Source organism: Xiphias gladius, chromosome 11 (genome assembly GCF_016859285.1).
Source record: "Xiphias gladius isolate SHS-SW01 ecotype Sanya breed wild chromosome 11, ASM1685928v1, whole genome shotgun sequence".
NCBI classification, from domain to species: domain Eukaryota; kingdom Metazoa; phylum Chordata; class Actinopteri; order Istiophoriformes; family Xiphiidae; genus Xiphias; species Xiphias gladius.
The window spans coordinates 14,571,735-14,599,706 of NC_053410.1; the positions used below are offsets into that span (position 1 = coordinate 14,571,735).

Genomic DNA, 27,972 nt, shown 5'->3' on the forward strand with positions numbered 1-27,972 from the left:
ATGGTCCCAGGGAAACAGACACCACTAAACCCCATTAGTGTGAGCGCGCATGTCTGTGTGTTTCAGGCTGGCTGCTGCTTAGGACCCAGCTCAGTCCCGGAACAATTCCCTGGTGTGGCTGACAGAGGGCTGTTTATCTGCAGGTCAGTTCACAGCTTTTAAAACTGTCCTTAACAAGGCTTAGCAGAGCCCGGCGGGAGCCAGCTGTGGGCCTGTCTGGTTGTCCTACCATGCTGCCTCCCAGCAGAGGAACTGGCTGCAGAGCAGGAGGCATGGGCCTGTCGGCCAGTCACTACGATGGAATCTAAAGATCATTTAAATGCTATTTGTCTCCACAGGAAATATTTAAAAATCTGCAAAACTCATTGGCAAACAGAATGTTGTTGATAGATTTAACCATCACCCTGAGGTATGTGATTTCTTGGCACAGGACCATTTTCATGATTTAATTATTCTATTAGAGACGTTTCAGATTTATTACATGCCTCTTAGGCCTTAGGCCACTGCTATGTTTATGTCTATTCATGGGGGGTAAATGTTTTGTTAGACATTAGCCACAGCCACTTAACAGTTTCGAGTTTCCAAATTTTTTCAATCAAGAATCTTTCCCCTTCAAAGGACTGGCCTACATTTATGGAGCGATATAGGAGTGCAATTGACATTCTTAGCATAGCAGTGATTCTAGACCACAGATTCCTGTGGTTGACATGCTCTCCCTGTCTCTTTCTGTCTGCCTGTCCCAATGTGTTCGTGGATTTACAGCAGAGTGACAGTGCTGTGGTTCCTCTGCCCTCACCATGCGGCAGAGTGTTGGGCCAAGTGGCTTTAGTGCCTTCTCTCATCAACAAGTCTGTCTGACTGGTCTGAACCAGTCTGCCACTCTACATGCTGTTTGCATGTGTTTCAGTGGCCGTTTACGTGCTATGGTACTCAGGTGTGTATCAGCCCATAGCAAAACCCTCTGAGCCAGACAAGACAAATGCTGTCTGACAACTTTTTAGTCTTTGCATTGTCGCTCCTCACAGATCGATATGTGCAAGCGACTTAATCCCTCCAATCAAGGAAGAAGCTGCTCTGTCCGATTGGCAGAGAAAAAAGAAAAAATCTCTAAGAGTTGCCTTCAGACGGACAATCAATGGTTCCCATCCAATTTATCAGACTGAACATTTGTATGTGTGTCTGTCTTTGTGTGTCTGTGCACTGGTGTTTGTGTCAGCCCTATCAATGGTCTTCATCCTTTTCATTAGTGTCTAAGCATGGTTTTCATTACGGGGAAACACATTATGCCTCTGGGTATTCACCCAGTGTGTGCGTGTGTCAGAAATGGATGGCAGGACCGCAGCAGCAGATGAAAAGCATGGGGGGGGGGGGTTATGGCAGAATTCAGTCAATGAAGACAGAGACTACGGTGCATAATAATCTGTTGTGGTAGTGTTTAGGCTAACTGGGCCTGGTCTCACAAGAGAGGAGTACAGAAACCAGCTCACATCCCCACAGCCATAAACACAACACTGCCATTCATCAAGGGAGAGCAGGGCAGGGAGGTTGCAATTCTCCGATTTGTACATAATGAGAGCAGCATGTGTGTGTTTGTGTGTGTATGTGAGTTTCCGAGTGCCTCATTAACAAGGCATTAGGCTGGCCTTGATACCCAGCAGCCTGCCTTGCTGTAATTGAAACTGATTTTATAATGAAGTTCAAGCTCAGATCAAACCTGCTGCACCAAATTACAGAGTGAATTCCCCCCCTTCTCCATGTATTCCTTCACCGTTGATCTACCTCCTTGAACCTGCTTGAGGTCATTTGAGAAAGCTGGGAAAGAGAACACGGTGAGAAATGGGGAGGAGAATTAAAAAAATCAAGAGAGGAGGAGAAAGAGTGAAGGAAACAGCGCTGTGGGAATATAACCTGCAAGGTAGGGCTCTGACGGGCAGGACAGAAGGACTGTGCATGATATAAGCTAACGTTTCACCCTGGTATTGTAAAAGATGAATCAGACCGTAGTAGAGTTTATTAGCAGGGCACGGTTAAGCACCAATTAGATGTGAAGGGCAGGGAGACTTTTAAAATGTCTTTACTCATCTGCTGTGCAGAGAGAATCTACTGTATATAAAACCTCTCCATGGTAGAGCTATGTTTCAGCTGTCTCCCTGTGCTCCCATTAGTGCTGCTCACTGGTTATTGGGCTCATAGATCACATCAGTCCCTACGCGGTACTCCACTTGTGGAACATTACAACTGGAGAGCATGTTGCAGAGGCCTACAAACCATAAAACATGGCAAAAACTGAGATGCAAGGCTGAGGCTGAATTATTTACATATTAAAAGTCAATATGCAGGATGTGTGAGGACTTTTCAATGATTTAAAATATCACAATACTTCGTGGGTGATCATTCATTTAGAAAAGAACACACAGAAGTGTGAACTGCATGTCGAAATTAGGAAATTGAGCACACCACTGCACTAGAAATGGGTCAGGGTTGTTGGGGAACATGGGATCTGTGACTTCCACACTAGCTGGGTATTTATAAACAGACCCCATGGGGAGGAAGAGACCTAGAAACTTGCTCTGTCCTCCTAACTACACAAATGCTCTGTGTAAGAACATGCAATGCGAATGCTGGCGTACTCCCTTCATCCTCCCTTTTTCTCACCGTGCATAAATCATGGTGTTACTGTACCATTTCATGCAGACTTCTGCCAGGGGCATTAAACTCCCGATAAAGAGTGCAAAAGCACTACCTTGAAAAGTCTAGCTGTGCATTCCCATGAATTGCAGTAGGCTGATAGCATGTGGGCCATAAACAGTTAATGCCCAGACAGATGTTACAGGACTGATAAACTGAGGGAGGGACGTTAGCAAAGCGCTTGCATGCGCTTCACAGCCATCTGAGCCGATAAGAGCATGCAGTCTGAGTTTGAAGTCTGCTCTAAATCTGCATGTGTCTCTCTCAGTGTACAGCAAATGGATGGATGTCTCCCTGCCAGGTGATGCAAGCTGAGAGCAGCAAGCTAGAACAGCATATGTACATAAAACATGCATCCTTAAATCCTCTCAGCCCTGTTCAACCCCTGCATGAATATACACAGACTGATTGACATGGAAACATACACGTCTTTAATGCTCATACTCAAACAAATGCCCTGCAGTGCCATGAGTCAAAGAACAGTGCAACTGTGGATGTCCCCGCTTTTCTCTGAAATCCATCTCCCTCCTGTAGGTCTGCTGCTCAAGTCGCACTGTTCTGAAGAATCTAAACTTCCTAAATATGACAGATCCAAACAGTTACCTAGTTCTGACTGGTGGTAATCTCCTGCACCAAACCTGACCTAGCTCAGATATATACTGAGATGTATATGATTAATAGCATTAAGCAAAAGTTTATTGGTAAAAAAAAAAAAAAAAAAGTTTCACTTTTGTTTTAAATTTATCTGCAAATTTAATCTCACATTATTCTGTTGAGAAATGAAATTAGATGCGTTTGGATGACATTACACAATGAAAGAATTTATAATGTAGTCCTGTGGAGTAATCACAGCTATGATCTGCTGTTTGCCAGTGGTAAATGTTAATGTAATATCTTTGCAAATGTTCTATAACATGCCAAGTAATCTAATATCATAACACAAAAGATACAGGACACTGATTATACAATGATCCAGACATAGAGCTAAAATTAGATTTAGTTATATTAAGAATGAATTTAGTCTATATAATTGGGACAAACAGGCCTGTGCAACTGTATGGTTAAATTGGCCTTGAAAACATCTTTTATTGGATTTTACTGAGTTAAGAGAGCAGGTATTTTTTGCTTACATCTCGGCCATGCTGTCAGGCAGGTTGGCTGGGATGGCGGTGAGACCTTTCCCTCTACAGTCCACAATGTTGTTACTGCAGGTACACATGGCAGGGCAAGAGCCTCCACCTGTGCTGCACGGCTGCAGGCCCGAAGACTCCTGGTGACCTGAGGAGAAAAGAAGAAGAGACCAAAAAAAAAAAATTGCATGAGAGGTGAAGCAAGGGGAAAATATGATGAGAAGAGAGGAATATGCAGCTCCTACAGGTGTTAGCAAAGGTGGATTTGGTTGGTTTCAATGAGAGCAGCACGACTCTAAGCGGGATTACAGGTGGGAGATTGCTTGCTGGAGGATTTTTGCGGTGACACGGAGCAGCTCTTGCACTCAAGTGGAGCTCAAACTCTGCTGCTGTTCATGTCATCAACCCTTTGTACTTTATAAAGTCAACTGCAAATGAACAGACAAAGCCTGAGATGTTTTGACATTGAAAAAAAGAAATGGAACATCCTACTCTTGACTTTATTGTAAAGCTATACATCCTAGAGAATGGGCAAGAAACTAGGTTATCTAGTGCCACAGTATATTGAGAGGAGAAGAAAGACATGAATAATAGAGTTGGAGCGGCGATTGAAAGCCTCCCAATAACATCCATTGATCTCTCCTCAAATTTTCCTCCTGAGTCTGCGTTCTCTGGGTGGAACTGATGCCATTCTGCACATTCAGCTTTACAACCCCCACCTCTTCACTTCCATTTGTTCTAAAACACTTCAACTTTTTAATTTGCATACAGAGCACGCAACCCATCACACAGTCTCTAGATACCTGTTCAAATAGCAGCGGCACTGTCAACGAAGTGCTGAAGAGCGTGCGCCTGCACTGGCAGTACAGCCTGCTTGGTGTGTTTGTGTGTGTGTGTGCTCAAGATGTGTGCATGTAAGCCTAACCCAGATAGAATGAATAAAACAGACTTTTAAATGGCCTCATTTACACAGCATTACTAATCCAAGTTTCAAACCATGAATATTTGATTACCTTCCTATCTATCGCTCAGCTTGTGTGGAAAATGTTGGAGAGGGAGAGTGGAGGGGGGATAGAGATTCAGGGAGAGGAAGACAGAGTGAGTGCTGGTGAGAGCCAGTGACAGGGAAAGCACAGTGCTCAAAACTCCACTCCCAACTCCACTAAAACAGAAGTAACGATCGCTGCCAAACTTTACGCTTTACCATGAAATTACTGGCTATAGGTATTGGACTGTTTAACTAATGACAATGTTTAAGGTCAGATTTCATCCATCAGGCCAATCACAATCACTTACCTGAAGGGATGAGACACTTTGACAGATTTGGGAAGCAGGTAAACACAACAAATAGCATCAAGAGCAAACAGTCGCTCAACCCGCCTGATCTGAGGCCCTCTGATCTAGGATGGCAGAGGTTTGACAGATTTGGGATCGGGTGTGGGGCAGAGAAGAAGTCCCCTCTGATCTAACATGGCATATTTGACAGGTCTGGGATCAGAGAGAGTGCAGAGCACAGCTGGAGCGGCCTTAACAATGACAGCTCTCTGACAGGTATACTTGAGGTGAAGCTGTTTGATGTGAGATCGTCCCCTGTTCTTTCTAATGCTGGTTTCCCCATTATCTCTTCCCCATCCGCTGTCTTTACCACTCTCTTCCTGTCCCATTTCCCTTGTTTTATTTGCTTTCACATTTCTAACACTCTCCCCTCCAACAGCTGCTCTTTCTGCTCTCTCTCACTACTCTTGGCGTCCTCATTTTCAGCCTCTCCACCTCCATATCTCTGCCGGTGACTGCCACTGCAACCCATTACCTCCTGTGCATTCACTCGCATGTCTTTACATTTAGCCTCACTCCACCTCATTTCTCTCATCATTTCAAAATGTTATCACTGGCTTCTTCCCATTTGTCTCTTTCTTCAAATTCCCTTTTAGCCCAACAGTTGGGTTCACCCTCTCCCTGTCTCTCCTTTTCCCCTCTTTATAAAGTCATTTTTTCCCTGTTTCCCACTACATGAGGTGTATTTCATTTCATCCCTCAAGCAATTTATTACTTTATTACTCATCGCTCATTTCAAGCATAATATTTTTACTGCATTTATTACTTCTTAGGAGCAGTAATTCAGTACAAGTCATTAATTTTCTATCATGTAACTCTGAATTGGCACAAGCAACTTCTAACTTTTAGTTACCTCTCCTCTAAATGATCATGGAAAGCAAAGAGGGACTGCAAGTAAATGTTTTGCTCAGTAAAATCACACCAGAGGCCATTCAGACAAACTAAATTAATCTAAACTAGAGGCAGATGATTATGAGTAATTAGGATGAAAATGGTAGTGGTAACTAGGTAAGGCCCATCAGCTAATAGAGCTAATAGAAACAGATTTTAAGAGATTTAAACTCTTCTTGGAGTAAAAACATGTGTTTCCTGCTGTTCAACTTTTTAAAAAGAAAGAAAGTAAAGATAAAAATTGGGAGAAAACACAAATGAGCTGGTGGTCATGCACCAGAGTCCCTCTGACTAATTAAAAAAATAAAAGTGAAAGTGTTTGCTCTGCAAATGTTATTTTTAAAATCCAATTTTCAACTGGATTTTGTTTTTTTTGTAATCTGCTCTCCTTTTTTTTAAAAATCATTTACTAAGAATTCATAGCCTTTTTTAAAACTGAAAATAATAAGCTCTTGATTTAGTTTTAGGAGTTAGTTTTAATGTGATTTTTTTAGAATTGATTGATGAGAAACGACTGCCTGGAAAAATATGATGTTATTGCTAAAAGTGAAGCAGTAAATGTGTTACTCTGCTCATTACTGACTAAAATTTCCAGTATCGTGACACTTTCCAGCCAAATACTGGGAGTGACAGCCCATGAGTCGTGATGCCAAGAGCGCTGCAGGATTTCATCAAATTATACAACAATTAATAACTGTACCACTGTACCCCATTTTCCTTCTACTGGCTCTCACAACAACGACGTGCCTCTCTTCTCCCTCCTCGTCTCTTCCAACACAGCGCCACCCTGCCCCAAATCCCCCGCAGGTGGCCTGGCCTGATCACAGCACAAACTATGTACATGCGCAAACGCACAGTACAGAACATCGACAATACAAAACAAAAGTATGTGTGTGTGCCAGTGAGCCAGTCCCTAATGAGTCCTTCACTGGAAGTTCAACTTCTGGTCACTCGTCCTCTCAAGAAGAAACGTGAATGCATGGTTGTGTTGTGTACATAGCGATAGATTTTTTGTCCATCCTGCTGTTTGTCTTGACCTAAAAACCGTGAATGACCAATCAGTGTTGGTCTAAAACCGCTTTCTTTATTACAAAACAACACCCCATTAATTCTTACGTGATGGAAGCTAATATCAGCATGCAACATAATCTGCAACTCCCCATCATGCATAACCTCAACTTTCTGTATCTGTATCCTACCAGACCCCAAAGTTTCCCTGACACCCCCCCCCCCCGTATCGTTACACTCCCACGCTTTTGAGACTCTTTCCCTGGGCGATGAATAGTTAATGATCTGTGCTGTCACGCCGTATGGCTGCGTAAAAATCACAACCCATGGAGAGACAGAGAGGGACACACACCCACAAACACACACACACACACACACACACACACACACACACACACACACACACACACACACACACACACACACACACACACACACACACACGTATAGACACAAACACTCCTCGCAGCTGGTGTTGAGAGTGAGATGGCCTTGTGGGGAGTGGAGGTTCTCATGCTGTTTTTCCATTGTCCTGATATGATAACCCCAATGCACGCCATGCCACGCCCACATGCACATGCTCTCTCCCTCACAACCACACACACACACACACACACACACACACACACACACACACACACACACACACACACACACACACACACACACACACACACACAAAAACATAGCGAGAGAAACAGCAAGTTCAAAGCCACAATAATCCTTGTGTGAGGAGGTGAGAGGCCCTGAATAATGATAACTGAGGAGAGGGGTACTACTGTCAATGGTGGCTGCCTTTGCGCCAGCTGTGTGTTTTATATATGTCAGGCATTTTCCTGGTGCTGCTGCCAGCTCCTGAAGGCTGGAGACACATGAAAGGGCCAGAAGAGAGCCAGGGGGTTGCCCGGCGGCAGAGGAGCTGTCAGGTGCCTGCCAGGTGAATACACTGACACAAAAACACAGTGGGAGTGTAGGGAGGAGAATAGCTACTATTTTTGAGATGCTGTAAAATGAGCTTTCCCTATCCGCTGAACATGTAAATGACTAAGTAAACAATGCACAATATGAAAAACAATGGTATCGTGGTATCTCTCTCGTAAAGGTTAATGTTAGTAACTTCACAAGTCTTACCTGAGCAGCTGAATTCGTGTTTCTGCACCTCTGCCACATTGAGTCCTCTGAGCTCAGGAGGGGAAGTACACTGGGTGAACAGACCAATTGTAGGCCTCTGTCTGAGCCACTGGGCCAACCAGGCCAGGTGACAGTCACAGTTCAGATTGTTGGAGTGGAGACGGCTGTTAAAACAGAGAAAAAATTCAACATGGTTGCTTTAAAGATCAGTGCTGCCTTCTTTGCTATCTAAAATACAACAAGCCGAAGAACCAAAATAACAAAAAGTGTCTGTTCTTTGCTAGAACTCATCACTTCCCGTGTGTCTGGCAAAACACACTAAATAATATGCTATATGGGTGAATGTAAATGGCACATTCTAAAAAGGAGGAACACAAAAGAGGACTTTTCAAAACCCAGGACTCCAAACACGGCATTCCAGAAATGCTGTGCCTGTCCAGAATAACTCTTGCTGTGGTGGGGTGGACCTCTGGAGCACACATGCTAACTTTCAAACCCATGTGCACAGACACATAGTGTACACACAAACAGAAAAGCTATATAATGTAACTCCACTGGGAGTGAAGAAGCCCAAAAAGCCACCACAAGAACAGTGGAGTCACGTCTCTGAGAGTTTCAGCAGTCATAATTGTTTTAATTTGTACATAGTCTCACATTTGGTAATCATATACAATGCACAATATACAATAAGCCTCTGGGGCTATTTGCATCTATCTGGGCAAGCTGTTGTGTGTTCTTTAGATTGAGGGGATTACGGCCCTTGGCATTGCTACAGACCCTTTTGTGGTGTTGTTATGGCTGCTTCCCAACATCGCCTGAAATGACAGAACCTACCTACTCCCAGTGAGCTCTATGGGACTGCAGCATGTTCTCTACTGTGCTTGCATGCATGTGGAATATAGTTTTATTTTAAAGAAAACCTCAAGGTAGGCAGAGAGCATTATGGTAGGATGGGTGCGACTTACAAGGTTCGTAGTTTGGGCATGTGGTTGAAGCTGGAGACTGGGATGCTGCTGATGTTGTTGTTGTTCAGCGTTCTGTGAAAAGAAAGAGTGAACACAATCACGTCGTAAGTGCAAGGGAGAAAAGCCATTTTTAAATCTATACTTTTAAAAGAGTTTTGTTGCGCATGTCCTCTTCCGAGCCATCTTTTTAAATTCATCCCCCATCTCTCTTCTCTCCATTTCTCTTTGTGGCATCCCACTGGGAATAACACCTCATTCCATGCAGATGGGAAGCCCTGGCACCTCCCACGCACACGTACAGTCATGCATGCAAATATACACTCATGCATGCACATACAGGCACCATCACAAGCGCCCCAACTTGTAGTTCAAGAAACATACAATACACACACACACACACACACACAAACACACACACACACACACACACACACACACACACACACACACACACACACACACACACACACACACACACACACACACACACACACGCCTCCCTCGAACCCTGGGCATCAGCTGCAGCGAGAGAATCAGGTCATTTCAATCAGCCTAATAACCCTTTACCATTTTTCAACCAGCTCCCCCTTTTAACACAACCTGTCCTCCTCCCCCATAAAACCTATACATACAGACCCCATCAAAACACCCCCCAACCCCTCTTACACCATCATGACAATCCTATCACTACATCTGCAATCCATCCATGCCATGAAAGCAGCCTTTAATTACTTTTTTTGGTCTCCCCAACCCATAAAAAAACTGCCACAAACACACATGCACAACGCAGTCTTTCACCATAAAAACAACAAGGCTGTCAAAGTGCCTTTGTCCCCCGGCCTGCGCTGTTACTCTACATTGTTTCAGGTGGAGAGCTCTAACAGAGGCATGTTTTTATGATTTTTGACAAGGGATGATTAATTGAATGTTGAAAAACTGCATAACATGGTCACCAATGTGTCCAGGGTGGAATGCTCGCTTGAATGGGATTTTTGATCAAGATGGTTGGAGCTCCCTTGTCAGATGGCCCGCCCAGGGCTGGATGGGGTTTAGAAGGGGTGGAGGAGTGGGTGGGTGGGGTGTTAATGTGATGGAAGGGAACGCTTCTGTCAACTGCGTGGAACAATGAGTTAATGGAGCTTGGTCTCCATGATGCAGGCCCCCTCATGAGGCCCACTGGGGGTATTTGGCATAATAACCAAGGCCATGTGTTAGTATGTGTGTATATTAGTTGTGGTTATTAGCAGGGCAAAAGAATGTCTTCATTTACCTAAGAGCTGTAATGGAATGATACAGGGTGGGGCTGAATAAACAGCATCACTTTAGATACTTACAGCACTTCCAAGCCTCTCAGAGCTCTGAAGGCTCCATCCTCGATGCAGCTGATGTGGTTTTTATCCAGCTGACTGCAGAGCACACAGGAGAGAGAGGCTTTGTTACACAAGACACAAACAACAATCTTTCAGTTTCCCCGTGGGCCGGTTGTAATCATCGATACAGTAAGTAGTGCAGTGATGGACTATGGTAAATCGATACTGGCTTTATGCATCACAGCTCATGTAACCCCAAGAGTAGCAAAAGGGGACTTTACTGATTAAAGTTTATTTGCATCAATAAACCTCATAAATCTGTGTACCCGTGTGTGAATGTGCACATTCTCTGGTAAAGATGTAAATCACGGTTGCTACAAGGCATCTTTGGGGAGCTGCGTGTGTTTGCGACGTAGGTAGTCTACTCAAGTGATATACAATCCACTGAACATGCATACACAAACACTCTCACAGAGGGCCATTAACACAGCCAGATAGAGAAAAAAGAGTGTTAACATGCTGGAATTAGACTGAATGAGTCGTGAATGGAGCACACTCTTCTGTTGTTCACCTACAGTAGCTTTCAGTGGGATTTGCTTCGCCCTGGGTAATCATGATTCCCTCCTTATTGACTAATTGTCACTGATCACTGATTTCACCGTTAGCCAATTAATCGATTAGTCTGTTTATAGAGAATTAAATCAGCAACTATTTGGGTAACTGATTAAATTGTATTTTTTTTAAAGCAACAATTCACTGTTTCCAGCTTCTTAAATGTAAACATGCTCTGATCTTTTTTTTAGACATCTATGATGGTAAACTGAATACCTTTGTTTATGGCTGTCAGACATCATCATGAGATCTGGGAACTTGTGATTGGCATTTTTTTTGCCATTTGCTGACATTGTATAGACCAATCATTAATCAATAAAAAAAAAACTGTTAGTTGCTGCTCTAAGTAAATCCATCCCTGCTGAAAAGGATGAGGTACTCACAGGTTTTTGATGTCGGTAGCTCCTCTGAATGCTTTTCTGGGGATGGACAGGATGAAGTTCTCACTCAGATCTCTGTGGAGACAATAAGCAGACATTAGTCACACATAACTTATCATGGAGGATGGCTTGGTTAGGTTTGTTTGGTTCGGCAGGGAGCGTGTGCTCTTTAAAAAAATTATAATACAACCCTTTTTTGGGGGCAATATTAACATGTTTTTAAACACTTTTCCTCCATAAACGTCTGACTTTCAGTGTTTAAAGCAAGCTTTTCAACCAGCAGAATTCCCACTCCATTCAGTGTCCCTCCCTTTGTTTTTTTTTTTTTACCACACTCATCGGTGCAGAACAGAAAGCTAAGGGCAGCTTTTTTTTTTTACCTGTGTGCCAAAACCCTGAGGTGTGGTACTGCATGGAGAGTTCTACTCACAGTGGTGTGGTTATTTTATAGTGGCTGTGTTACTCAGTGTTCACTCATGCTATAATTTGTTCTCTGTGCCTTGACGATACTCTGGTGTGAGGTGCCCAATTCACTGCCTGCACACAGACCGAACAAACAGGCAGCAGGGCAGCGACCAATGAGGGGTCCTAGCTGTTCCTGTGGGGCGGATTCATTAGGACGCAGTTGCACAAAGAACATTATCTTTTAGAAGTAAGCTGTGTGTGTCCAGCACTTAGCGATGGGTACAAATTAAGCTTTTTGAAAAGTGCATGTGTGTGGAAAGAATGAGAGTGACAGAGCAGAGGGGAGGGTCAGAGAGGAGAGGAGCGAGGGAGAATGAGTGAAACACAAGTAGCCATAGTTTTAATTAGCAGAGTCTTTTATCGGCTATTTAAATGTTGAGCTCACCTCATTCTGAAAGGCTCTGTCCATCTTCTACACACACACACACACACACACACACACACACACACACACACACACACACACACACACACACACACACACACACACACACACACACACACACACTACACAGGGAAACTGTAGGGCACTGCTAGGGAGGCCCCTGTCTTGAAACACACACATAGAGGGATCCCACAGCTCGGACAGCCGTAAACAGAGTACTTGTGGTCGCCCATAGAGAGGCTGAAGCAAAGCACCAGAACCTATAAAACTACACAACTGTTTTCACAAGATTTTGATGACTATTACTTATTTAATGTTCATGTACACCTCAGCACGCAATCCCACGATGCACACAACAAGTATCCACGTTTATAAAATCCCATGGGGTAATGTTTAAATGATTTCCCAAGCCTCCTGCAAGACATCAGTCTCATACAGTGTCCCCATTGGGTCATCCTTTCCAGAATTTCCCTTGGAGTGAATATTGCACATTGTTTCAGCTGGATACAAGAGAGGGAAGCAAAACACAACACTGTGGTTGTGTTGTGCAATCTATCTAATGAATGGGTGGTTGTGCCTTTATGGTGCAGCAGAAATTAAAAGCGCTCCCCAGGCCACTGCAAATACGCCACAATTAAAAATGGAATTTGCGTGTTTGCTTTTTTTTTTTTTTTGACTATATTAAATCCAAGGCAAGTGTTGAACTTTCACCAAAATAAAATATTGCATTTTGCCTGAACAGTTCAGTATTTCATGGGACATAAGTGCATGTGCACAGTGAATAGATTAAACTGTATTTTGGCAGCTGTCTGTAACTTGTTGGGCCTTGCCCCGTCTTTACGCTCACCCCATTAGAAGATGGCTGTGTATTTAACATGACATTACACTACATGGGATCGACCATAAATTGAGCTCCATTATACATTTGGATAAACTAATAAACCAGTGGTTCAATTATCTTAACAGCATCACATTCCAACAGTATAGACAACGCCTTTATCTGGCTGTCTTTCTCAACTAACAAAAATGCGACGTACGTGTACAGATGTGCAAACGAAACACACACATCGCTGGCTTGCGTTCAAAGAGAACATAAATATTCCATCTGAGGGCACGTTCTATCTTTATCATCTGGGGTTTTTCTAGTTTGATTTCCTCAGCAGATCTGCATGACATCTGCTTTCTCATCTGATATTCGGGCAACACAGTTAGCAGGCAATTTAGGCAATTACACAAAAACAACCTATCTATTCTGTCAGTCTGCCACATTTTGCAGAATCATATACCAAACATCAAACCAGCTTCATGCCTCCTCACTAGCAAGCATGAGAGCAAGAACACTTGTGCTCCCTCCAGCTCCTTTGTTGTTCTCTTGGCAAAACAGCCTGAGTGCAGAGTTGAAAGCTGAGTCAGTCTGGCACCCAGGCTATATTGGTGCCTCTTATCAAGGCAGCTGCTCCATGCGAGAGGAATGCTTTTGGTGTACCTGGCCCTGCACTCTACCTGATGACTAATTAGTCCTTTCACCTTCTCCTCACCTTCCTACAACAAACACACTAACACACACACCAATTCTGCGGTGCTGTACTGCAGACGCACTGTTAATGACTTCTCCCCCGGGACATCTGGGAGGAGTGCGGTATGTCTTTTATGCGTGCAACTGTATGTGTGTGTTCGCATGCGAGTTACAATACGAAATGGTAACAGACTGCTGTGCTAGGAGAGCACTGTTGGAGTGCCAGAGGCGACAGTCGGTGCAAGTAGAGGAAGAAAGCCAGAGAGACAGAGAGATGGAGACAGGCATGAGAGGCTGGAATGCAAGACGAGGCAGGAAGCCTTTGACAATATGAATACAATGCTATGTGTGTAAGTAGTAAAATCAAAGCTCTAGGGTGGAATCCACACACTAAAACCCCCATAATCCTGTTAGCACGCTATAACACGATTGGCTGGAGTGATCTATATGCTCCCACTTATGGTGCTGTTTGATTGGATTAGATGCTGAGGTCGTGGGAGGTCGCTTTATAACTGTAGGTTTGTTCTGGGACAATGTGTACCCAAAAAAAGCCCCGTGACAACCCTAAACGATGCTATCTATCGTGCCAGAAAGTCTGCCTTTCCCTTATTTACTTGTATTGCCTTTCTCCCTCTGCCTGATTCATTCTCTCCTCTGTCACATCTAACAGAATAATCACAGTGGTCAGGGTTTGGAGTCTGCAGTCTTCTGTGTCCTTTAAGGATTTATCGACGGGTTCAACTCCAACGGGAGCCAGAGCAATATTAAATTTAGCAACGTTACATTTCAGCATTTACACATTCTTAAAACGGCAAACAGGACATTTCTGTGGGAGACCATGCTGTATTTTACATAGTCTGTGGTTGCCCCTCACTGGTATTTTCTAAGCTCAGCCCTGACTGTGCTGGCTCTGACATATTTGACATTTCTGATTAGTTTGGAGGCAGATTTTCAGGGAAACACTGATCCCTTCAAAAAAAGGCATGATTATGTGAGAACAGTCACCGCAAATAGGGATATTGGCCACCACAGTCTCCATCACTAAGTCATGACAGTAAATCTAATGTTACAGCCCTTCAGCAAATACCACCGCAGTGCATTACTTGAGAAGCAGCTCGAACATAGTTAAGACAACCAAACTGGCATGATGAGAAATGACAGAAAGTTAAAAAAAAAAACGTAAAAAAAACACAACAGTTTCCTTCCTATTTGACCTTTTTCTGCATCAAATCATTCTGCCTTTGAGTATCTGGCAAAATACACTTTTCAAAATGTGAGTCTGTATATTGCTTATACTGACTTAGCCAACGTCAGGCTCATCAGATTGTGAAGTACTGCAGGAGCAGAGAGCAGGCAAAGTTAAGTGTCAGAAGAAGGAGCACAGGCCATAACCCCCAGGCTTCACTCCACTCGTACAGCTCTGTTCAGGGTAAAAGGATTCATGTAAACCGTCAGAGCCACGCAGCACTCTCCACTGCCCAGACTCTGTCCAATGCAATGCTATGAGGTCTATCCTGAGGCATGGCTTCGGCCTCCGGCCCCAGTCCAGATCCCCGGGCACCTCACAGAGTGCCGTAATGATGTCAGACCTGAAACTTTTTGTTTCCTTGTTTCCTGCACACAGCATGCCTACCAGTCCTTTTTCATTACAGGTGTGTGAAGCAATGTCTGAGCGAATGAGAGTGAGTGTGGTTATGCTGGTGTTGAAACAGCCTAGACCTGGTATAGATTTTCCTTAATGCACTACATACCTCGAAGTGGGCAGTTAGTTCATTAATGTAGTCTGGCTCCCTTTAGGTGACGTTGCTCACAGTTCATTCCCATTGTAGCCCTAATGATGAGGTAACACACATGTTTTCAGGTGTGTCCTCGCTGTATGAACTACAGCCCTTAACACACTGCGGTCAGGATTTTTACGTTTTCACTTATACAAGACCTGAAACAATGGTATCGTTTAGTCAGTGTAAAGTACTCTGACAATAAACTTAGCTACCGATATGCTCGTTTACAAGAATCCCTGCAGAGCCTATATCTGGAATAATTAGCAATGTTATCAGACGTAGCTCAAGGCGCCTGGTCTGGAGATTAGCTGCACACTGAAGGTAATGTCTGGTTCCTGTCTGATTCACATCATTAACCTCTGATCTTTATCTCAGTACATTGCCCTAATACTGTACACAACTTCAACTCTATTCTGCATGACACAAATACCTACTTTGGCCACATAACCAATAGCATGTAAATTCCACCAATGAAAAAAAAAGTTGTGTAAAGAGATTAGCATAGTTTTTTTTATGCTTGTGATGATCTCACAATTCTTTAATAATTCTTTAGTCAGCTAAAGGAGTTTCTGCTGCAATGGCTCAGTCACCTCAGGGACAGATAGGCTTTTCTGGTTAAAAGCCTCAGGACTACAGGCTCCACTGTGTGGGGGTCTGTGGTTAAGTAATACCGTATACAACTTCTAATGCACAAATGAAAACATGCACATGGACACATGCACACACATGCCTCTGTGTGAACACAAACAATTGACTCTTTCATATCCTAAAGATTTCATAACCTCTGCCTCCACATTTAGTTGACATCCGTGGTTGAGGCAGGAGATCATAAATCAGACGAGATGATCTGAAATTGTGATGTCTTGGCTTTAAAGGTTTTACTGAGGGGAAACACACACTGCCATTTATGGATCTGTGGAACTATGCACTATTCTTCAATGATCCCCTCCACACCTACTGCTCACCTTTACTGCTCCTCTTTCTGTCTTTCGCACTTTTCTGGTAAACTAATGCTGGTATTAATTTAGAGAGGCTTTTTTTCTCAATGTTTGTAAGGGAAAATGAATGTTGATTTTTCTTTCAACAACAGCTCTGGAAAATCTATAAAGTGAATAAATGTCGATTTTAAGTTTTGCACTGCGGTATGGATTGGGGAGTATGACTTGTTCCAATATACTGGCATAACTGTCATGTGATCTGGCATGAAACTGCTGGTAAATGTGGCAAACTAATGGTCAGGAAAGGAGATATTTAGACGATGTAATAGCGCTTTTGCATTTCAGAAGCAAAGAAAGTGACCTGAAAGTGCTGGAAAGAAATCTTTCAACATGTAAATGACACTTCATCCACAGCGCAGCAGACATGGCCAGAGTTTTCCTTTCAGAGCCTCTCACTCTTATGTCATCGCGCTGTCTCTTCAGTCCATCTCTCATTGCTTTATTTTTTTTTACACATTTAGAGACTTATATACAGTCAAGCTAAGAAAACAGTTTGTATCCCCGTCTTAAAAACCGGTAGAACTGTATACATTAGTGACTTATTAGATTTCATAATGATAAATAACTGCAGATCCTGAAAAGAGGGGTTTGTATGGTGCTTGTATGTGCCAGTTTAAGTGCATTTATTTTAGTGTGTGTGTGTATCTAAAATAGGGTGTTTGTTTTCTTGATTTCTTGACTTGATTGCATGATAAGAAAATGTTTATCCTCACCAAATGCTCTTAATTTTATTCTACCATTTAAAGAGGGAGAAACAGACATAGAAAGAGAGAGGGAATGTGTCTGATTACTTACTCATTAAGCGAGTTAATGAGGTGTGTGAGGGCTGTTAAAAGAATGGCGGTGGGCTGCCACTAACTGCTAACTACTTTCTTCCTCTCCGCACAGTTTATGTGTGTGTAGACACACACACATAAACAACCACACACACAAATGTGGGCCTTCAGAAAGAAGTGACTGAACCGGGAAATGTACGAACAAATGACTCAAGATACAACTGCAAATAAAGGGGCAATACATTCAAATCAGCAAACCAAACCAAGCATGCATGGATTATTTACATCCACATCCACATTTAGTCTTAATCTGTGTCAAAGGCGTGATTCCTGAACTGTGCGCATTAGTACTCATTCATTGCATCTTCTGTACTTTAAAGAGTTCATTTTTAACTCCGGTTTGAAACAAAATGTTCGAATGTTATGTCATTTTAATTGTCAGCCCTCAGACACCGTAAAATCTGTAATTAATTTGCAGTTTTCCTATCAACACGTGACATGATTAATGGCCTCTTGACTAGATTTACAAGTCAAGCCATCTGAACTGACTCAAGACCTGAGTTGGATTTGCCACAGAAGACTTAGACTTAACAGCTCTCTGTTTTCAGTGATGTGATACCAGTAGGTAGGAGCAGGTAGGGAAAGTAGCAAGTTAATGATGGCTCGATCAGACCTAATGTAAAAATGTTGCCATTAGCCCTGGAGAGGTGGGAGGTAGATGTTATCCCTTGATTAAAATCATTGTTGAGCTTTAAAGAGCGCATGAAGCCCCACTCGAAAAGTGAAAAAAAAAACCTGACTATGTTAACATCGTGCATTTATGTGAAGACATATCTTTGGCAGAGGTGCAGAGAACTGTAGAAGAAAAAAAAAACCCGCAGTGTCAGATGGATGAAAAAAGAGGGAAGGTGTTAAGAGTGGGGGATAACAAAAAGAGGTGAGAAGGAGTATGGATCAAGGCTGCAGGGCCTTTGGGTGCTTGCCAAAACACAGGCATGTATGTGTGCGTATTTGTGTGGCCCGGAGAGAGGGGCTGAGTGTTTCTGTGTGTGGTCAAGAGTATCTGCGCCTTCTTTCTCACCCTCATGCCCCCCTTTTCTGATCCTTCTCTCTCCACACCTTCACATTTTGCTTTCTTTCTCGCTAGAATAAATGATAAACAAGCCTCCTAGCCGAGTCTCCTTTCACTTTTTCTCGCCTGTCTAGCCTCAGTGTTTAATACCTCCATACAGCAGTCAGTGCGGTGCAATCTGGACAAGGGAGCCAGACACCACCACCACCACCATCATCATGATTACCATTATCATCTGGAGGTCAAAACACAGTCTTAAAAATAAAAACCTTCATTCATGTTCACACAAATTATCATGCACTGACACACGGAACACGCAAGCAAGCAGGGTGTGTAAAGTGTTTCTCTGGTCCCTTTGTGGTGGAGATGAGAGGAGGAGGAGAGAGCTAGTTGGAGCTCAGTGGGAGGAGGACTTGATAAGTGGGGAAGGAGAAACTGCTGCTTTTACAAAGAGAGGAATAAACAGGCTGCTTTAGGAAAACTCTCACACAAAAACCCAGGAGAGACTCTCATTCCCTCTATGTCTCCCTTCTAGGTCTAAATATAGGCCGTACAAAGAATCCTAATGAAAAACAAACACTGCACTAATACCAAATGCCGCATAATTCAATAGCATCTGTTTTCCTTTGTAGATTTTTCTTCTTTTGAAAGCTAATGTCAACACCAGTCCACCAAAACTAGTACAAACAGCCAGGGAAAATGTTTGAGTAGAACTGCATGTCACATCACTATAATCTCTCTTTCCTCTGCAGTGTCGCTTTCTCTATTTATTTATATGGACTTCAGGAAACAAGTCATCAAGAAGCATTATCTCATTTCCAACAGACCCCACGGACTATCATAGCTAAACGCTCATTTATATATTTAACCCTCTAATGTCTTATGCTTCTATACATGCTGACAGAGGGAAAGGAGGCCATGTGCACGCATCTGGAGAGGGTTTGTGATTTATTCTGATGCTGAAAAATGCAGCAAGCATAACGCCCTCTGCCTCTCTCTTTCTCTCGCTCTCACACATGCACAAACTGTCTCTTTTCGATGGAACCTAAAGGGGATTTCATGGATGGACTCCACTCTAATCATCTACAGCTCACCAACCAATGAGAAACACACAGCGCTTCCAGACTGGAACACTCAACAACCACCAAGAGAAAACACAATGTCAGGGGAACTTATCAAGTCCACATGAGGGCTGACAGACACACACACACACACACACACACACACACACACACACACACACACACACACACACACACACACACACACGAAGAGAATCAAGACAGAGCTAGTTTAACTGTTGCCCACATCTCTTCTTTCACTGTAAATGATTCATGATGTCTATGTGTACTTGTAGGTTTAAAAATCCAATATGAGAACATACATTTGGCTGTGTGCTCTGCTGCCACCCGTGAAGTAAATGAAAGAGTTAACATGAAAAAGAAAGAAGGGAGAAAATCTATCCCTTCTCCAAGCTCTCGATTCACCCTAATTTCCCCCCACCATTATGTCTACTTGTGTTTCTGAGTATGTCCAAACCTTTCACTGGCAGTCAAGCTGAGTGATGGAGCAGGTCTGACTGGCATCGATCATGACAAATGCTTACAGGCGCTATCAACTGACGGTGGGGTGCGCCGTCAGTTGATAGCGCCTGTAAGCATGATAGCGCTGCTTTGCACAGGAACACAGCCAAGCCCTGTCCATCCATCATGCTGTCTACCTGCTGGACAATAGAAGAAAAGTGTGAGAAGAACAGAGAGGAAAGGAGGCAGGGTGAGGGAAAACATAACTCCCAACATGTCCATTATCACTGTCATTACCTATCCCTACATTAGCCACACCAAGCCAGAAATAATGATCTCCATCTCTGAGTTTAGCCTGGAAATCATTTTGTAGATTGGACTAATGTTTTACACTGAGTCAAAACAGGAGTAAAAGGGAAGGAGACAACCATTTAGAAAGACAACAAAGCCAATCTGGGTGGCTGTTCTCACTCTCGCACACACATACACGCTGTGTGGTCTCACTAAACTAGTTATAGATGCCTCTTTGTGAATGGCTGGCTACCTAGAAAGTGGAAAACTGATCCTGTAGATCAGATGACAGTCTTTCCTGGAAGTGCTAGTCTTAGGTCAGTGTTATTGAGCCGCTGTGATGACAGATTCACCACACCTAACCACAGGCGGCTGATATCAGATCAGAGGACTGTCTTTAAGACACACATAGTCCGGACGTATTTCAATCAACACGTCAACTGAACACACTTCAAGACACTTAATCGACTCCATACACTTTGTAGAGGTGCAGAGTTGCGTCAAGTCGCCGAGTGAGAAAAAGCTCCAGGGAGAGAGTGAGTAAAAAAAAAAAAAAAAAATGAAACACAGGGAGTGGGAGATTTGATTAATGCTGACCAAAATGAACCCCTGCATAGATCATATTCTCGTTTCCTCTGCCTTCCTCTCTCAGAATAACTCGTACACAGCCTCTTCTATTCTCTAGACTGTAATCGAGAGTGAAACCTCCCCGTCACTACTTTAAGCTCTCACAGTCGCCGTCACACATGGAAAGTATCAGGCGAGAGGAGAGGAGAGGAGAGGAGAGGAGAGGAGAGGAGATGACTAAGCCAGAGGGAAGGTGAGCAGAGTAGCTACCTTTATATTGTGCCTGTTCTCTGTCCAAATCTCTCTGAAAGGTGCTTGCGTAGATATACACAGTCAAGGACACCTAGTCTAAACAGAAGAACCCATTAGAAGGAAAAATGTATAATTTCCCCCTCAACTCATATTGCTATTGTTGGATATACAATTACTTCTCTAAACTCTTGACCAGTTTCTCTTTTGTTTTCCCATTATATGATCAAATGTGTACATTTTGCAGGTGTGCATTGACTTAAATATGTAGTATATCTGCATCCTTTTGCTGTGGAGAAAGTAAAACCACATTGCACTGAGTGGGAGATTAAGCACAGACGAGAGAGGTGAAGTGATGGAACAATAGAGGCTGCAGGCACTTCCCTCAATTACCTATACTCTCTCCTGCTTGCCGTGATGAATGTGACGGATGCATTGTGGCTGATGTCGTTCCAACAATTCACCCTGGCCATGTATCACCTTATCTTTAACAGGACACACTAACAAACAAATGCACCCTCCAAGGCATGCATGCACATACATACAGTGCTTACACTCCCACACGCTCACACATTATCTTAATGCAGCAAGACAGCAATGTAATCAGCGGTAAGTCAGGCCTCTCATCCCCGTATCTCTGCACTCAGTGCTTCACAAAATACACAATATAGATGACTAGTGGTTGCTGGTAGCTGCTGCGCACACCACTTTGTCACAAACAGAAGGTGGAATTAGACTTTTGTGTCACAGTGTACAGCAGTCTTGCCATATAGGTTCCTCCAAATTCCACCTGTTGCTAGCACAACCACAGTAACTTTTCACATTCCTTCACTTTGTGATACAGAAGAACTATAGGTAGGTTCACCTTGAGACTATTGACTTTCAATCATCAATAGCGACGTAATCTTGTTTCCATTTTTGACTCACTTTAGAACCGTAATGAACAACTTTTTTTTATCGTCGATCAATGTGTTGAATATTTTCTCAATCAACTTATCAATCATTTTGTCTACAAAATGTCAAGAATTAGAGAAGAATTACATTTAACAAGTTTTCATAGCCCAGGCTGACATATTCACATTTCTTGTTTTGTTTGAGTAACTAATCATTCAGCTCTAATTCCTTTTGTGATAGTGAAAAGGCATAAGAAGTGAGTAAAAGTTTTGCAAGGGAAAGGGCTAAACTAGATGAAGAACAAAGGTAACTGTTGCTTTCTTCAACTTGCCTCTTCATTATCAAAAATCTCCAGCAGTGTCAGAAACTTGTATTAGAAAATCACAAGCAGCTGAAGCTGACTAATCACAGTTCTTATGGTCGCAGCACGGCATTTCTGCAATCGCCATAGCCCTGCGTAGTTACATTGTTGAGAAGTGGAACAACAGCTCTCATGTAGCCTATGGTGTGGTAGCCTATGCTATGGTATACAGCAGCTACATGTGTTGGCTTCATTGCTACGTGTTTTTCAGACAGAGAACATTTTTTTTAAGTAGCTGGAGGTGTGAGCATACACTGAAAGCTCAAAGCAGTGTTAGAATGAGGGAGAACACCGCCGATGCCCAGAACATCTACAGAGGATGCATACGAAACAATAGTACCTTGGTGAGAATTCAAGAGTTGGCCTTAGATTTGTTAGTCAGTAGTCAGGCTAGCGATTTTGCATCTCCATCTGCTCAACCAGACTGCACTGCTCATCCCAGACAGCCTATTACATAAGTAAGGACCTAAAGGTTAACCACTGGTCAGCTGGCACCATGTGTTTGTGTTCGTGTGTGTGAACAGGCTTGAGAAGGCAACATTTCCTTCCTGTGACAGGTGTGTGTACATGTCAGGGGTCACTAAAGGCATTCATGAGGCTATGAATAAATAACTGCAGGGTCTCTGAGACTATGGAAATCTTTCATGAATATTAAATGAGACTGTCGAAAAGGCAAACAACTATGCTCACTCTGGCGTCAGTGCTTACAGACCAAAAAACACACAAAACTTTAAAACTATGTTTTTAATTCCTCTATTTGACTTTGGCTTCCAAGTGATGAGCCCAGAACTGCAGAATAGAATAATTGCTGCCATTTGCATTAGTTTTAAATGTTTTTTTCTTCTGTTTCATGACATATTTCTTTTGTATAATTATTTTTTTCTCTTTTAAATGTTTATTTAAATTCCATCTTTGTGATTTTAATAAATGTATCTTCTTCTGGATTATTTCTGTTGCAACAATTTGCACCTTCTCTTGTCTGAACACATTTGCATAATTAGTACTGTTTTCGTCGCGGTAATTTTGTTTGATGCCCATCTGTATTGATGCTGACTTCTTTGTGGGCTCATAAGAATTAGGCAGCTACAATTTCAGGGAGAAAACTGGGACATTAAGTAAAAAATGCAATGAAAGTGAGTCAAAGCCCTTAGGCTTTTATTTCTGCCTTTCTTTCTATCAGTACTCTTCATTAACTTCACTGCATAAAGAAAGTCATTCCACAAGAGCTAACAGCCCAATACTTTTCAGATTCAGTTTCACTCAGGCAGCAAGTCAGAACCCAACTCTAGTTAGCATGTGTGTCTTTGTTTGTGTGTGTGTGTGCAATCCCAATGTCGGGATGGGTTCTCAGTCCAAACTAGAGGTGCGAGGCCAGAAATTGCAGAGGTGCTGGTTGCTAGGAGACAAAAGGTACCCAGCTGGAATTATGACTAAGCCTTGAGGGTAGGTTGTGTGTGTGTGTGTGTGTGTGTGTGTGTGTGTGTGTGTGTGTGTGTGTGTGTGTGTGTGTGTGTGTGTGTGTGTATGTGTTTGTTTGCAAGCATGCACATTTGTATGTGTGTGTTCTGTTTGTGAGAGCAAGACTGAGGCCGGCAGAGGAAGGAGAGGACAATGGAGTTGGTCCCAGCTGTGCTGCAGTGGGTGGGAGTCGTCCTGAGAAAAAGAGCGTAACAATGGACATCAGTGACTGCTCTGGATGTTTACTCTGTCCTCTGCCATGTTCTGGAATACCCTCATCCTCCCACACTGACAGCCCACATACAATATAGGCAGAGGAGTGAGTGAAGCAAACCGTAGAACCACCACATAATGACAGACAAAGAAAACAATTTCAGCTCATGGATATAGATGATCTGCTACTATGACCAACAAGCAGTTACAGACAGTTATTCCTCATAGTATTATGGCAGACCTCAGTGTGAACAGTTTTCATTGGAACTATTTCTTTGGTAAAAATAGTTCCAATGAAAATTGTTCACACTGAGGTCTGTGCATTATCGAGCGTAACCATAACACTGTTTCTGGAAAGACACGTTGCTCTGCTGTAATTTTTCAGTGCTTTGACTTGCACAAATGAAATTCCATCCACATCTTTTAAATTTGGATTGCAACACAAATCTAAGAGCAGATATCTAAAAAGTTAAGCAAGTAAAACCAAAACTACATACACTGTTTGATGCCATAAAGGGTAGGTGTGAAAATACTTTTTGTGATTTAATTCAAGACAAAAACTTTCACCAGATGATTGACAGGGGGTCTACCTGCCTCTTGGTATATGATATTACCCACTTGCATTCCTTAATTTTTTTAGAAGTGTCACATATGGCCTTGAGGTGTATTCGTTAATGAGTGACCAGCCTGCAGCAGCAGATGTGATCTGCAATGCTCAGGAGGCAAAGATGAGGCATGAGAAGACTGAGCGTTCAGGGTTAATGAACCCTTACAGAGGTGCAGCTGTAGGCATGGATTATTACCACAAAGGCCAAACACACACATAAAAAACACAAACACACACAAACACACAGCACACAGACAGACTTAAGCTAAAGCGTCTCTTTGTCCGCACTCCAAATTGAATCAATAAAATATCCAAAGCACTTCAAAGGTGTATTTCACCATTATCATTATAAGTCATCTTGACAACAGTGTCTAAAGATAAATATATCCCTGAATGAAGGAAACAGTCTTTCCCTTTTCTAACACAATGGAGGCTGAAGCACATCCATCATCATCCACAAGCATTAGCATAAAGACTGATTACTCCCCAGGGCTGCGAGTCGTCTGTGTGGAGTAATGAATGCATGCCAGTACAGTTAGCATACTGTCGCTAGCCAGATGAGGCCAGTACCTTTAGATAAATTACTGAAACAATGACAGCTACGAGGGATAAGTGGGAATACAGTGGCTTTTTGTTCCAAATGTCTGAACACTGAATCAAGCCCATTCGTTCAAGTTGAACTAACATGCCACTGTGCTTGCTTGTGTAATCACGTCTCTGACAGCATGTGTCTTTGTGTGTTCTCGAGAGCAGCTTCTGGATCATTTTATTGCCATAAGTTCTGCATGGATGCCGATGCATAGCCAGCGGCTGAGAGCATGCATATTTGTGGCTCTGTCTGTGTGTGTGTGTGTGTGTGTGTGTGTGTATGTGTGTTTGTATTTATGTGTGTTATAGAGAGACTGGTAGCCCCCGAGGAAGCTGTGTGTCGCAAAGCCAGCCTGGCACTCACGAGAGGAGCAACTGCTGGAGCAGGGGGCATGAAATTAAAACTCACCACCCAGGAAAGACGGAGAGGAGGGAGAGAAAAAGTCAGTGGGAGGTGGAGGAGGAGGAGAGAGGGGTGGTAGAGGAGAAACAAAGGATAATGGAGATGCTGGAGGAGGGGGGCACAATACCCTTGCAATATAAAATCACACAAGTCAAATGGGAAACAAAAGAAATTTGCACATTTCCATGGCAGAGTGGAAATGTGCTCTGCATTAATGATGCCTGTCGAGATTCTTGAATACCATATCTGCGTCAAGGGAAAAAAGGTTCTGACAAAAAGAAAATCCTGCAACTATCAAAAAAAAAAAAAAAAAAACCCACAAGAAAGGCCTTTGGAGAAAAAGTGCTGTTGACCCTCAGAACTTCAAGCCATATATCATCATATGTGTTGACTTGCCTTGTTGTGAGACTTACATTTGGTTTGCGTTTCTTGTGATGACACACACACACAGACACACACACACACACACACACACACACACACACACACACACACACACACACACACACACACACACACACACTCCAAGCTGTATGTATATGTAGACATCCTCTCTACCATTTTCAACTCTGACCTCCAGAAAGAACAGGGGGCCCCGAGAAGCTTTGATGGATATGCCAGACACAAGGAGTGTGTCTGTGTAAGTGCATACTGTAAGCTTACCTGGCAATGCTACATCCTGTACCTTAACTATGCTATTTATTTTCTTTGGTGTATTTTACTGCTCAGTGCAAATCACCCCCCCCACCTACCCTTCATACTGGTACAGAGAAGGTGTTTACTCAGAAAATAATACACACACACACACACACACACACACACACTACGCACTCAGCTGCAGACACACACGCGGCTGGGAACAGTCTAGCGGATGTCCTCTCCCGGAGGTTCCTATCTCACCCTACCCATGACCTTTCACCTCGGCTCTGTGACTCAGGCTGGGAGGGCCCTGAGCGTGACCGATCCATTAGACTCCTCTGACAGGGATGAGGATGACATCTGAACCCCCAGAGGCAGGGGAGGGAGGGAGACGACGAACAGAAGGAGGACTACCAAAAAAGTGGGAGTACACGGGCAGTGCCCCCAAAAATCTGAAAAATCAATTTTAAGAAAATGCCAAATAACTACAGAAATCTTTCAAGCCAACAGTTACTATGGATCTCTGTCCTTTCCTTGTTGTACCTCGTCGTACCTTTTTCTGGAATGATGGGTCGTCGGTTTACTATTTCTTTAGCCAACTGTATCAGGTTGCAGTGATTTTATTCACAAAACAAGGTGTTTAAGAGAGCGTGTAAGCCAGTCTGGATCAAATTAATAAGCAAAACAAAATCATGTAGATTAGCTGTGGCATTTATTCATAGTAAAAAAAATGGGAGCTTTGGTTCTCTGTGTCCAGAGTTATTGCTTGAAGAAATAAAATTTCAGAGTATTTCTCAGCAATGGTTTTACTACCAACAGGAAAGTGTGTAATGACAGCTGAACAATTTAAACATATCTGCACGCTAAAATACTTAATACTTAATGCATAAACAAATAAAGAGATGCAGTCTGCCACAACAAGTCGGCGACAGCAGAGATGCCTCTGAAGCTGAGCTGGAAAGAGAGACCTTGGAAGGAAATAAAGAAAGGAAAAGGAGTGGCCGTGTGAGGCGACGAGGTTGGGGGAGCTGGAGAGATGGAGGGAAGGAGGAGGATGGGACTTTAAGGATGAGCGAGTGAGAGTGACAACCCCGTCTGGAATGCCTTTGTCTGCATAGGCTAATATTTGCTCTTGGATTTTGCTTTTTCCCCTTCTCTTATTTGCCGTTGACAGAGAGGAATGAAAAGGCAGATAGCCAATGGGTTACCTAGTAGCGAGACTTTAGTGCATGTGTATGTGTGTGTAGCCAGCAGGTTCCCAAGCAGCAGGTGGTGAGCAGAGACAGAGCGTATGGAGTTGAGGAATCTTGTTTGCCGCTCAAAAGTTGCTGCTTCTCTCCAATTAACCCTTCTTAGAAAAACAAACACATGCCAAACAAGCAGCAAAAATGTGTGTGAGAGAGACAGAAAGGACAGGGCGAACAAGATGGAGACGTACAAACTCATTACACATGATGCCAAAATCCCCTCCACCTCCATCCCCTCCCCTCGCTCCTCTCCCCTCCTGGGGAGTCAGGGGTTGCGGAAGCCTGGGTGTCTGCCTGAAGGCCAGTCTCACAGCGGGCCAGTCATAGCGGCAGCACTTTGATGTCTTTGTGGCAAGACTCCGTGCCTCATGTCCACGCTCATTAACTTTGTCAATGACAGATCAATGTGAGCCTGCAGAAGGCTTCGCTCCCTCAAAATTACAGCTCATTTACCACTCTGGGTCTGAGTCTGGACTGGCCTTGGCGTAG

The 27,972-nt window shown here is 43.2% G+C and overlaps 1 protein-coding gene across 3 annotated transcripts in view; it reads right to left on the minus strand.

The window, feature by feature from the left end:
- The window catches only part of slit1a (slit homolog 1a (Drosophila)), an 88,174-nt gene that overhangs the window by 26,071 nt on the left and 34,131 nt on the right, over window positions 1-27,972 (minus strand). For all 3 annotated transcript variants that reach the window (XM_040138807.1, XM_040138806.1, XM_040138805.1), the window contains 5 exons: window positions 11,454-11,525; window positions 10,483-10,554; window positions 9,149-9,220; window positions 8,184-8,347; window positions 3,819-3,966 (listed from right to left, as the gene is read on the minus strand). In XM_040138807.1, coding sequence (XP_039994741.1) covers window positions 3,819-3,966; window positions 8,184-8,347; window positions 9,149-9,220; window positions 10,483-10,554; window positions 11,454-11,525 — 528 coding nt within the window. The remainder of the gene's footprint in view (window positions 1-3,818; window positions 3,967-8,183; window positions 8,348-9,148; window positions 9,221-10,482; window positions 10,555-11,453; window positions 11,526-27,972) is intronic.